The sequence below is a fragment of the Uloborus diversus genome, chromosome 1, assembly GCF_026930045.1.
Source record: "Uloborus diversus isolate 005 chromosome 1, Udiv.v.3.1, whole genome shotgun sequence".
Lineage (NCBI taxonomy): Eukaryota > Metazoa > Arthropoda > Arachnida > Araneae > Uloboridae > Uloborus > Uloborus diversus.
Window position 1 is genome coordinate 253,891,343 of NC_072731.1, and position 13,922 is coordinate 253,905,264.

At 34.4% G+C, this 13,922-nt stretch overlaps 1 protein-coding gene across 1 annotated transcript in view; it reads right to left on the reverse strand.

The window, feature by feature from the left end:
- Window positions 1–13,922, reverse strand: part of LOC129220098 (uncharacterized) — a 98,445-nt gene that overhangs the window by 28,202 nt on the left and 56,321 nt on the right. Inside the window, exons 8-11 of the mRNA XM_054854442.1 lie at window positions 13,099–13,573; window positions 7,348–7,448; window positions 4,330–4,383; window positions 2,992–3,436 (exon numbers count right to left, since the gene is read on the reverse strand). Of these exons, the coding sequence (XP_054710417.1) occupies window positions 2,992–3,436; window positions 4,330–4,383; window positions 7,348–7,448; window positions 13,099–13,573 (1,075 nt within the window). The remainder of the gene's footprint in view (window positions 1–2,991; window positions 3,437–4,329; window positions 4,384–7,347; window positions 7,449–13,098; window positions 13,574–13,922) is intronic.

Consider the following 13,922-nt stretch of genomic DNA (forward strand, 5'->3'; position numbering starts at 1 on the left):
TCCGCTATATTGAAGTGGTTGAATGGTGAATGTATGCCGGAAGCGCATGCGCCAGCAAGTCATTTAGCGATTGCTCGCTGTTTTGGCACCCCTTTCTACGACTGTCTGCTACTTTCGCACCTCTGCTTTACTTCCTGGCCAGTACGGCACCCTTGGTCACCATGCTTTCACCTTAGGGGGAATATATTCACTCGTCTGGAACCTCTGGTTATAACAGTGTACTGGCTAAGACAAGAAGGTGACTGATCATGTCCTAGAAAATCCGATAAAACTTTAGATCCGCTAGCGATCGATTAGCCAAATATGAGTTGCAGTTTTCTGTATAACTCTAAGTATTTGTAACATATTACATTGTAACTCTGAAACTGAATAAAGCCTGCATTTATTTGTTGTTCTCATGTTTAAAAAAAATAATAATAATTTGAATTTTGACCTCTTGAATTCAAATTATGTTTTTCGCAATCACGAGTGTGTGTGTGTATGTAGGCGTGTGTGTTTGTGTGTGGGGGGTATGTGTGTTTGTGTGTAGAGGGTATGTGTGTGTGTGTAATCATATATGTTTGTGTCTGTGTGCAGGCATGAGTGTTGGTAGTTGTGTGTATGAGGGTTTGTGTGCGTGGGGACGGAGTATGTGTATATGTGTGTAGGCATATGTGTTTGTGTCTGTGTGCAGGCATGAATGTGTGGGTAGTTGTGTGTATGTGTTTGTGTGTGTGTATGTGTAGGTGTCTGTATGTATGCGTGTGTGTATGTGTTTGTGTGTGTATGTGTTTGTGTTTGTGTGTGTGTATGTGTTTGTGTATGTGTGTAGGTGTATGTGTATGTGTGTACGTGCGTGTATGTATGCGTGTAAGTGTGGGATATTGACTCAACCTGGAGACGGTTTTCGCTATAGGAGCAGCATAGTGAGGTTCCGGTCGACGTTGATGCTGCAGAGGGTGCTGGCGGGAAAATAAAACCATAGGACATCAAAACAGTCAAATGAAAGCAATAAGCAATCGTGATTGCTCAAAAAAAAAAAAAAAAAAGCTTCTTTGTAATTGTGTCAGACATTACACGAAATCATCAGAATGTGTAAGAAAGCAAAGTTTTAGTTGTAGGAAATCTTGGACTAGATTCGAATGCACTTCGAATGTCATACAGCAGTTAAAACTGATATTTATTTAGGAATCCGTTTTCAGTTGTTAGAATTAAAATCACCTAGATATCCTGCTTAATGTGTATCTATTTCGAACTATTTTTCACTGTAAAAAATTACCAAAACGTTACTGATTATTTCCGTGGAATATTTCAGGATTTCAAAGGTTTTCATCTATTTCCCCGTAAAATCAAGCATCTTTGCGAAAATGTTTCCTGAATTACTCCCAATGAGAGCGAATATATCACTGGATAGCTGCAGATTTGCAAGGCAAGAGTTGCAGGCGAGGGAGATTCGTGATTATAACTTGCAATTCTGTCCTAGCTCTGGCCATGGCTGCATTAATGCTTCTAGTGCTTACTTGGTAAATGACGAAGGTTCTAATCAATTTCATTAAACCTACCTATTTTTTCTTGAAGGTTCACGAGACATGGTTGACGTTTACCGCGGAGATTTCCAAATTCTTCAGAAAGGTTACTGACACTTAGCGGAAAAAGGTTCCTGCTTTTTGCGAGATGTTTTACTCGCAGAAATTGGGCACGTCAGCTGCACATTATTTTCCAGAAACGTTTCTGAATTGTTTTTTAGTGTTTAAAACTGCTTTATGTGCATGCGATCAAAAAAATAAATATGCAATTAATTCAAGCCTTTATATCAAAGCTTAAAATTAATCCGATTTTCGCACGGAAATGTTTTTATGCTTCAAAATTCTCCTACTGTAACCGTGTTTAAGATAAGATAAAGTTCTAAACAGTTGTTGAAGTAGAGTTAATTACTTTTTATCTATTATTTTGCGCAGATTCCAGATAAAAGGCTTAATTACATTTTTGCGCTCTTTTTTGGGGAAGATTTGACATTGGTGCCAACTTCTATTAAATTTTCAATACCATGACAAAACACACTGTTATTAAGGTTTTTACAATTACAAATTCCTGTAATATTGTGTAAAGTGTAGAATCGTGGTGCTCTGGTACAAAAATTTATCTATCGCTAATGGCTAAAAGCAATTACGCAATTTATGTGTTCTTTCTTACTGGAAAATTAAATGAACATCGTTAGACTTCGCGACATACTATATCAACAGCTGATAACTTTTCTTTTTTATAAGATTAATATTTTCACTTAATTTTATCGAACATTAAATTATTTATTAGTTTTATTTCAGCGTGAAATTTTCGACTGCCTTATTTCTTTCTTTTTTTTTTTACTCTACTTAATTCGTGTAATTTTAAATACTGTACTTTCATTAGGATTGGAAATGCAGTTTACAATAATATTTGGTGATATTGGCCTCTAAATTAGTTTTTCTAGTCAGTTAAGATTGTTATCAATGCCTGATTTTCTCTTTTAAACTAACAGCGTCGTAACCAACGGGATTTAGTTTGTTTTGTATAACTTTTTAAGTCAGATTAATCGTTTCCAATAAAACTCATATTACAAATTAATGGAGCAACGAATGGAAAAATTTTATCATCTTAAAGCGATCTTTCAGCAAAAAAAAAAAAGTGAATAGATCACAATGTTATTAAATTAAAAAAAACTGAAAAAATGTCAAGAAATGAGCAACAATAAAATAAATTAAATGCACAGACTTTTATTTAACAATTGAAGCAAGTGAGAGTTTCAGAGCGATAGATGAAGCTCAACATGTGACACAAAACAGTTCTTATTACAATTTTAGAGGGAAATTAATGTAGAATGTCGAAAATGTGAACAAAATAGCATAAAAATAAATGATAGTATCCCAAAACAAATATCACAGATTGGAAATATAGAAACATTCACCATCAAACGATACATGAAAGATTCGTTCGACTTGAGGTAAATAAATTAATATCCGTATCTAGAGTAACCTAAACCTCCTAGAAGTCCGGCCCCGTATCCCAATCCGCCATATCCGAGACCACCGTATCCAAGTCCGTTATATCCCTGTCCTTCGTATCCAATACTCAGTCCGTTGGTGCCAACGATTCCTGGTGCACCTAAGACAGCAGGTGCACCCACAAGTCCGGTGCTCAAAAGTCCGGCTTCAGGTCCGGCATATGGAGCAGAAGAAATCATTTTGACTGCAGCAGGATCTTGATTGGCTGTTCCGGGCTCGTTGGTCTTGACTTGAGCCCTGAATCCGGCATGGTCCGCCACGTAGTCGACGCGTCTGTGGACGCCCCTGGCATCGGTGAATCCGTAGCTGCCCTTCACGCCACTGGTTCCATCACCGACTTCTTCCCTGTATTGGTCTCCATGTTTGTCTTTTATGTTGTACCCAAACTTGTAAGGTTTGGGTGCATGATGCACAGGCTGAAAATATCAATAATATAAATAATACAGTATAAATGCAAGTTAATTGAATTTAAAAAAAAGTTCTGTAGTATCACGTATAACTAGTTTTAATCACTAATTGTAATGCATATAATTGTTTAAAGATTGAAACACACGTTCAATAATTATAGGGATTAAAATAATCTCTTTAAAAAACCCCGTTGAGATTTTATATATATATATATAATATAATCAAATTTATGTTAATTTGCAGTATGTTGATGATACTGCTTTTAAGAGTTTAAGCACGACTCAACTTTAGGAATTTTGTTTTTTCTCAAAATAATCCATTGCTTGCGCGTTTTATCATTATATTTATTAGTTAATTTGCCGGTATGCTTTTCCTTTTTTATGTTGTCCAGTAATAAGTTTGAAGTACAACACAAGAAACTATTTCTTAGAAGGAAGTGAAAAATAAAATAAGAATCATTTCAAACTTTGTCGATTTTTGCTTAATTCTCATTTTTTGAAGTTAGTGGTTATACATTTATCAATAAAAAAAATGCAAAACGTAGCAAAAAATACAATAAAAAAAAAAAGAAAATAGTACGTAAATACTTTGAAAAAAAAATGTATAGCCATTTTTTCTAATAACGAGAACTAATTCTAACAGCGTTTCCAGAAATTTAGGTGTCTGATAAGCATGAATTTTTCCTTCTTCTGCACTTGCTTTCACACATTGTTTGATTTTCAACAAGGGGTGAAACTGACCACGTCTCTCCATATATATAAGTAATCAAAATAAAGGATATTAATAAACTTTTTCCTGTTTTTTTTTTCTTCTTGCTTTTGAAAAATAAATAAATAAATAAAAGACTGAAACTGACTTGATCTCCACGTAGAACAATGGAACAAAAGAAGTTTCTACTTACTTCAGGTATCCATGATCCTGCAGCAAAAGACACCATAATTACGGCAACAAATACCTGAAAAATTTTAGAAGATTGAGAATAGCATTTAGTAGTATAAGTTAAAATGTATTACAACTAAGAGTCAAAAATAATTAATACATCGGTCTCTTCCAATGTCTTGCCCCCTTTGTTATTATTTTAAATATGAATTGGAAAACGTGGCAAAATATTATTAATTGCTGCGAAAAGACTACAAATAATATATTTAAAGGTTTTTTAAATGTTGTTACTCCTTTTTCATTTTTTAATTTCACGGACGTTTTCATAGTTAATTTTGATGTTTTTTTCTTAATTTTACTTTTTATTTATTTATTTATTTTGTTTTTTTATTTTTAGCAAGAACGATTTCTTGTTTTTTTCACTTGAACCCACAAGAGACCCAACGAGTAAGATAATATCGCAGTTCGTGCTTGTGAAAAACAAAATTCAAACTCAAAAAAAAAAAAAAAATTTCAATTAAACGGGAGTATACATAGCTACATGTACCTTTTTTTTTCTTTTTCACATATAAATGAAAGCATCTATTATTAATCTTCAGTTTTGATAGTCTATGAAAATATCTGAATAGAATTTTTTAAGTGACCGATGTGCATTTTAGAGTAAGTTTTGTCCTGTCTAGAAAACCAATTTTTCAACTAACGTTTTAAACTAAGCAGTAAAATATTAAAACTTGTTTACAGTAATATGCCACCTTAAAAATAGGATATTCAGACTACATGAACGAATTTTTGAAATTATATTCTAAGATTGATTGATCGTATTGAAATGAAACCAGGTTTTTGTTATATTTTCTTTTCTGAAAATAATTACCTTTTATTGAGAGATAAATGAACTTTGCGGAAACAAGCTAAAAACTTAGTAAAAGTCATAAAATCTTAAAGCAAAAAAGTCATTTCAATTGGTATATTACCTGAGAAAACATGACTGTTTGATTGAGAGAAAACTACTCAAGTGATATCAGAAAGTTATTGTTACGCACTTTTATATCACTTAGAGATAATAAAAAAAAATAGTTAAATTTTCAGAACCTAGTGATCTTTTACGGTTTAGTAGTTCGGCATTTGATGATGAGGTAACACTGCAATGTAATCGAATCGGGTTAATCTTCTAATAATACCTCATTCCAATAGGATACATTCCATAAAAGTAAACCTGCCCTGTGCTTCTTAAAACAAGATCAAGTTCAGGTATAACAACATAATTTGATTGTGCAGCTCGTATTAATAGAGTCCCTCACTTACGTGATAATAAGCCCATAAAGTTGCTCTTTTCTGTATCAATGAATACTTTTTTTTTCTAACGCTTGCAAATATTTAATTCATCTGGAGATTTTCATCTTAAATCTGAAGAAAGAAGATATTTCCCTTCATATCAATTTTAATTTCATCTTCCTCCATCTAAGAAAAAAATACGTTAGTTTAAAATTGGTCAGCGGACCTTGACCTTCGAATTAAATTTTTGGTTGTTTGTGTTTCGATGTTTTTTTTTTTTTTTGGTAGTCTTAAAACAAGAAAAAAATGTTTTATTTGTTTTAAAAGAACAATGAATATAAAGTAGGTTTGAATATTAAGGCCTGTCGGCTAATAAGGCCTAAACAACAAAAATACAATTTAAAATGGTCGTATCCACTCATGGATGAACTCGTAGGTAGCTAACACTCATAGATGGCGCTTCATATTGGTCGCGATATGTTGTTCACTTGTTGCGACCAGTGCAACGCAATTCGCTTGCGTGGAGCGGTTGTGCAACACGAATAATAAAAAATCGTCTGACTGAATGTTAAATATTTTTTGTAATATTACGCTTTAATGTATAGTTTTGCACTCCAGTTTTCTATTGTCAATGCCTCTATCGATCATTGCTGTCTGAATTATATATATAAACGAATTATTGTACTTTTGTTTACTTCTTTGTACACAGTGTCAGCGGCTAATAAGGCTTACCACATTTGATCGTAGGCCTTATTATACTCCTTTGTTTTTACAACAATGTTTGTTAGTTTTACATCTTATTTTAAATCTTTCTCAATTTTTTCTGGATGTTTATAAGTAGTTACGACTATTTACTAACTGATTCAGTGTTATCGTAGTACCCCAAGCAGACCTTCTGAAAAATTTTATTTTACCACATGGTTTACGGATTAGTTCAGACGATGAAAAAGACAATGTGCGACTCGCTTCATTAGAAAGTACAGAATTTCAGGAGCTTATGCCTACACCAGAGAAAATTATGAAAAAAAAAAAAAAAACACCAATTGTTAGGAAAAAGCCATTAATTGTCAGAGAACCCCAGTCATCAAAGATTTGTTTGACTGAAACAAGAACGAGAAGAAAATAAAAAAGACGTAAACCGTCAATGAAGGAAATTATTCTAAAGAAAACGATTCTATTTGATACTGTCACACACTTGTGAGAGGATACAATGGATGACACGAGACTATATCTAAAACGCGGCAAGTGGTATCATTAGGAATGCGTTGGTGTGACAGTCTATGACAAAAATAATTTTGAGTGCTCAGTCGGTTGTTAAACATAGAATTTTTTTGTCATTTTGAAGACTTGAAGCATGATTAATGCATATATATTACAATTGATCTCAATTATCGATGTTAGAAGCTTATTTTAATTATTTACGAGTGTTAAAGTTCTTAGGCCTTATTATCCTAAAATAGTATAATAAGGCCTAATGACAAGGTTTTAAAAAATGTTTTATTTCATGCTTGTTTTCTGAAAAAACTGGTGATTTTTTTATTAGTTTCTTGATATAACTGATCTGATTTTTTAATTTATATTAGAATTCTTTTATTCGGATTCAGTTTTTTTTTTTTATTTCAAATCTCCTTTAGGTAGGCCTTATTACCCGCACCTACCTTATGCGTACCATACGTAGTGCCTAGTTTTAGATGATTTCTAAATTTACGTACTCTCGTTTTGAGGAATTCTTAAAATAGATCATCAAATATATTAAGTAGTAAGTTACCATCCTTATAACATTTGATGCTGATAAATTTACATTATCTGTCAGTTTGTTGGCACTCTCAGCTTCAATTACATGAATTCGGTCTCCAGCTCGGTGATTCACTATTCCAGACTGATGAGTCCACAACAAGGTCGGAACTGCAGTCTTTGGATGTGATAGTCCTGGTGTCGGTATATTGCGTGTATCAAATGCATTTCTAATTTTTTTTTAATTAACTTCAGTTTAAAATTAAATATAGTTTTAAAAATTATAAATTTTTATAATTTGAATATTCAAAATATCAGCGACAGTCAGTTTTTAAGTTTACCAGAAATCCGAGCATCAATTATATACATTTTGGTATGGTTTATTTCAGTTCGTTTATAAAGTAAATTTTGATGCAAATATAGGAAATATTTGAAAATAAATTCTTAATTTGTGTTACTCTGTTTTCCTTGAATAAAAATAATAAACAATACACATACCGAACTTTCCACACAATCAATTTACTGTATTATCCCTGGTCAGCTGACATGCCGAAAAGAGCCGACATGCCGTGAAATTGACCAGCATGCCGGAAAACTCGAATTTTGAGGCATGCCAGATAATTCGGGGTTCATTTCGAAAAAAATTCAGATTTAAATCAAAAAAATCTGATTTAAGTTTTTTAAAATTCCATTTTTTTAATAAATATTATGATTTTTATTAAAAAAATGGGATTATTATTATACATTCTTGGATTCAGTAGTAATGAGCCTTCGTTTAAAAACAGATTTATTCAGCTGATCGGTACAACTGACAAGAAATGACACAACTGACAAATAGTTTTAAATATAAGCTCCTCCTGGAATAATACACTTCTGTAGACAGATTTTCCAGGACTCAAAGGCATTCCTGAAGTCCTGTTCCGCGATATCTGCAAAAGCTGCCAGACATGTCCTTGGATGTCCTCGATGGAGCTGAAACGTTTCTTTTCAGCGCTGACTTAAATAGTTGAAACAAGAAGAAGTCAGGAGGTGACAAGTCCGGATTGTAGGATGGTTGGGGCATCACGGGAACGTTGACTCGGACCATCTTTAGTCAGAACTCCCGGCACAAGTTTCGCACAGACTTTCCTTATGTGCAACTCCTCCATAACAATGCATTGCTCCGTTGTCTCCGATAAGTCCAAGGCTTTTGCTACTTGGTAGCGACTCAAACGTCAGTCCGTGTTCAAAAAATCACACATTCGTTGCACATACGGGCCGATGACCGTTCGTCCAGACTGTGGTTCGTCAGTCACCGCATCCCGGCTTTACGAAAGGCCTCATGCCACTTTTCTACTTGCGAATAGAACAGGCACTCAGTCCCTGTTGAAGGAATAAACCGGAAGCAAAATTTGATCGCTTTGGGTTCTAGTTGAAGAACTTTCAATATCGCCGTGTCACACACACACCACCGTTTAGGGGTTACTGTTAAGGCCGATGGTACCACTCTAAAGCTGGGCAGCAACTGACCTGCGTTGCGCTGTAAAGCCAACAACCCCCCCCCCCCCACCATCGCTGTCAAGCGAAGCAAGCTGCAATCTGCACATGCGTCAGTATAACGTGAGGCTCATTACTTTTTTATCCCATCTTATATTCAAAACTGACACTATAGGTGTATGGTAATTAAATAGGAAATACAAAACTTCGATTCGAATCTATTTAAACAACGTTTAAAGACTGCATCAGTTGTAATTGTATGTCTCGTCGTGCTAAGATTGCAATCATTGGACATCGTTAAATTAAATTTTCTATTTAAAAAATCAATCAATGGTAGATTTTTATCATCTGTAAAGTTGATGTTGAAATCCCCACTCAAAATCATTGGCAAATCACCAAAGTCCTTCTCAATTGTATCTTGAAGTAATGCAGAAGCGTCTTTAGAATAAATAAATAAATTTTTATACAGACATTCTCGAATTGCGCTTGAAGACTTATCCGGTGAAATATGAACCGCAACCATTACAATTAGCTGCCCATTTTCAGAGTGGCATTGCCAAACACATATCGCAGCGATTTCAAAAACATTGTTTTTTCTCATCTCAAAAACCATCCAGCGCGCCTAAAGAAGTTTTCACTTCAAAAAAAATCATATAAGCTTAAACATGTTTACTTCTGAAGAAGAAATGCAATGCCCCGGATGAGGATCGGACTCACGATCGGCAGCTTGTTCGGATCTGGCGCTCTGCCGATTGCGTCACCGAGGCTCGTAATCCCAACAAAAAAATCGCACGCAAAGAAGTAGAGAGATGCCGCGCATGCGCTGTATTCCAAATGTCGGAGAGGTGAGGTGGTGATGTCGCGAAATGGATGGTTTTCCGCACCTCAAAAATGCTCAACGTGCCTAAAGAAATTTTTAATTTAAAAACCTAGTTCAGTTTCTAAAACTAACAGTTTGAATTACAGAGTGTTTCAAAAAGATTCAACCCGATTTGAAATGCGTATATTATGAAAACTATTGAAAATAGACACTTTTCCGATAAATTTTGTATTACATGTATAATAATTAAGTCTTTGTAAATATAAAACTAAAGGTGTTCAATTTGTCCACCTTTGAATGCACGGCATTCGTTCACACGGTACTCAAATTCGTGCCAAACTTTCCAAGCATGTGTGCATCGACTGCTTTCACTGCTTATCCGGGTCTTTGAATTGTGTTGATCATCTTCTAATGCTCTTCGAGGCAGGAGGCTCAACACCAGGGTGTTCTCGACAAAAATCACACTGAACAGTTGTTACGGACTCGCACTTTGTGAAGCGTAGAGCACAAAACGATTTTTGTCGTGCAGTCGCCATTTTCACGAACACCAAAATGGCGGCCAAAGATCGAGTTAGCGTTAACTGTTGGCAACTCCGTGAAACTCGATATTTTCCCCCATTCTAACTATACCTTTGTTTAATGAAACGGACTAAAATCTGAATTGTTATGATTTTTTGAAATCGGGTCATTCTTTTTGAAACACCCTTTATATAGGCACCAAAAATATGAGGTCATGACTTATATTTTCTCTGTAATCAGGAGCGCAAGGTGACTAATGTAATTTTTATCAAAATGTTTTGCTCATATTAATAACTCACTTAAATAAACGCTTATAAATATTTGGGTAAAAAAATACTTGCAGTAAGAGAAAGAAAATACATCTTTCTAGAAAAGAAAAATGAGTATCTCAAATGTATTCTTTAAGAGTTATAGTGTATGGAATTCAACTGTTTTTTACCCATTTCTGCAAAGTTAAGAGTCTTATTTCTCTTTAGCTGCTGGTTCTCCAGCTATCTATATGGGCTCCTCGTGCTTGGCCCGCTAAGTCAAACGTAAAAGCACCAAATGGTCGTTCTTATATCTTTACTAATAATAAAGCTGAAATGCCTGGAGGATGTCTGGAACTCTGTGACGCGCATAGCGCCTAAACCGTTCGGCCGATTTAAATGAAATCTGGCACAAAGTTAGTTTATAGCATGGGGGTGTGCACCTCGAACTATTTTTCAAAATTCGATTTTGTTCTTTTTATATTCCAATTTCAAGAAAGTTTTCCCGAGAAAATTATCACAACGTGGACGAATAAATTACGGAATTATCATAACGTGGAACCGTAACATGGGCAAGTCAATTGGCGAAATATTCACCATACATTATTTGTTTGTAAATATTCAGGCGAACCAAAAGACCTTTCAATTTTCTACTACGGGCAAAGCTGTGCGGGTACCACTAGTGGAAAATAAAATATCAGTGTACCTCGACCGTATTGCTGTTTAATAATAAAACTGAATAATTGCAACATTTAGTTGATGTAGTTTCTATACCAGAAAGTAAAGAATTGATATGTGTTTTTGTTATGCATCTGAGGAATTCTCCAGATGGATCGCTGCAGTTTTACAGACAGGTATCTTGGATCAAGTTAGGACGGAGTTGAATCTTGGAAGCAATCACACCGAAGTTCCCCTAAGAACGGTGTGATTTCTAGCTTTGATAAGAAGGTCTTTAATGAGTTGCAAATTTGTTTACTTAATCACATGTGCTTTAAGCAGCTTTAAAAATTAGGGGTTTATGAAAGTACAGCGGCTCATCTAGGTGACTATTGTTATAAAACTTGAGAATGGAATTAGAAATAAAGTCGAAATTTATTTATAAATCTGTTCTTAAGTTCTATAACAATGAGGTTCCCTTCAGTCGAAAGTACTACTTTTAGTCCCTGAAATTGATAGAATAAGCAAAAAAATAATAATAATAATAATAATAATAATAATAATAATAATAATATTAATAACATGGAGCTAGAAAAAACTATTATTTTTTATTTATTTTTTTAAATATTTGATTTTGGAAGTAAGGCGTCGTCTTTATGACGTCACAAGTGATATATTTTGGTGCGCTACTCCTTTGCCGCACTAAATGTTTACGCTTTTTTGTCAACCGCATTTCCAGGTTAAGATAATTTTGTTCTGTGCGCTAATGACATCAGTGAATGGCATTTCATCACTTGTGATATCATATGCAGAAGCGTAGAAAATGAATTTCAATCTGTGCACCGATTAAAATGATTGTTAAAAAATATTCAACTTTGTCAAACTATTTCAAAAATGGTTAAATCCTATGTTTTTAAGCGTGTTCTTTCACAAAAAAATACTTTTAAAATTTCGTAAACAACCCCATTGCCATCTACTAGGTAAGCTGTTGAATTTTTATGCATCTAGAGCTAGTTTTTAAAGCTGCGTAAAGCGCACGTGAGTAAGTAAACACATGCGCTGTAATAACAGAAGCAGCTCATTAAGACCTTTTCACCAAAGCTTGAAAACACTTCTTACGGAAATATGTTTCTTTGCTAAACTCTCTCTTAGCCCGTTTTTTGTCATGTTTCAAGATACGATATAGATCTAAATAGCTTTTAAGGTGCTGCTAATTATTTTTATTTATTAATTTGGGTGGACTCCAAATGTTGGGATTATGTTGCATTTTACTTAACTTTGCCGTAAAATTTTCAACTATCGTTTAGAAAAAACTTTCTTTTATTAAGTTGTCAAAATTTCTAACACTGTTTGTGAGGCTCTACAGTGTTCAGTATTATCCGTCGATCTTATTGTTATAAAAATTATTTCTCTTCTAGGCAGATTTCCTAGTCCCTCTTTTAAACTACTAAGCATTTAACAAAAAGGTATATCATTAAATCTGCTACAATTTTTTAAGAAGAGTCAGTTTCATTAATAAAAAAAATCATATTTTAAATGTTCCTGAGGCAACAAGATTAACCCTTTGGCTTTTTAAAGTTTCACCATCCTAAAAAATGGTTTGAATACAGTTACATGTTGTTAATGCGTAAATTATTTTCAATGGAAATTATATGTAAGTAATAAACCTAAAATCTGTATTTATAATGTATTTCTGAAGGTAAATTATGTGTGAAAAAATATTGTCTTCAACTGTACAGATATATTTGAAAAAATAAATGTAATTTTAACCATATCAAGAGATATAGAACAACAAAACATTTCAAATGCAAAGGCTTTTATTTAAGAGTTAAAGCAATGAGAGTTTTCAAATTGAATGAAGCGCAACATATAACACAAAACAGATCTATTTACAAGTTCAGAAGAAACCCATGTAGCACGCTGAAAATGTGAGCAGTAAGCGTAAAATAAGTTAAAGAAAAATTGTCCCGAAACAAAGATCACAGATAAGCAATGTAAAAACATTCATCAACAAATATACATCTTTATGGTTTGTTCAGTCAATTGAGGTATATGAGTTAATAACCATATCGAGCGTAACCTAAACCTCCAAGAAGTCCGGCACCGTATCCTAAACCACTATATCCGAGACCGCCATATCCGAGATTACTATATCCGAGTCCGGCATATCCTTGTCCTTCGTATCCAAGACCCAGTCCGTTGACTCCAACGATTCCTGGTGCACCCAAGACAGCAGGTGCACCCACAAGTCCGGCGCCCAAGAACCCGGCTTCAGGTCCGGCATATGGAGCAGAAGAGATCATCTTGACAGCAGCTGGGTCTTGATTGGCTGTGCCGGGCTCGTTGGTCTTGACTTGCGCCCTGAATCCGGCATGATCGGCAACGTAGTCGACGCGTCTGTGGACGCCCCTGGCATCGGTGAATCCGTAACTGCCCTTCACGCCACTGGCTCCATCACCGACTTCTTCCCTGTATTGATCTCCATGCTTGTCTTTTATGTTGTATCCAAATTTATAAGGCTGAGGTGCGTGATGTACAGGCTGTAAATTTCAAAAATGTAAATCAGAATTTAACAACTAGTTTAATATTTAAGAGCCATTTTTAAACGTTAAGAACAACATACCAAATCCTCATGCAAATCAAAATTTGTTAATTTAAGTACATAAAGAACTATGTGCGCATTGCGAAAAATTGAGTAACTTCGTTGAAAAACGCAGTTAATGTAACAGGAATTCAGACAAACACAGTACTGAGCCTCACAAGAAGTATTTACTTATTTTTATTTGTTTATTTATTTATTTATTTATTTTTTAACCTCTTCCAATTTTAAGTGTTGCTACTGCTAGACTCTGTAGGAGGATTAAGTCTTTAAGAGTTTTTTTCCTTAAG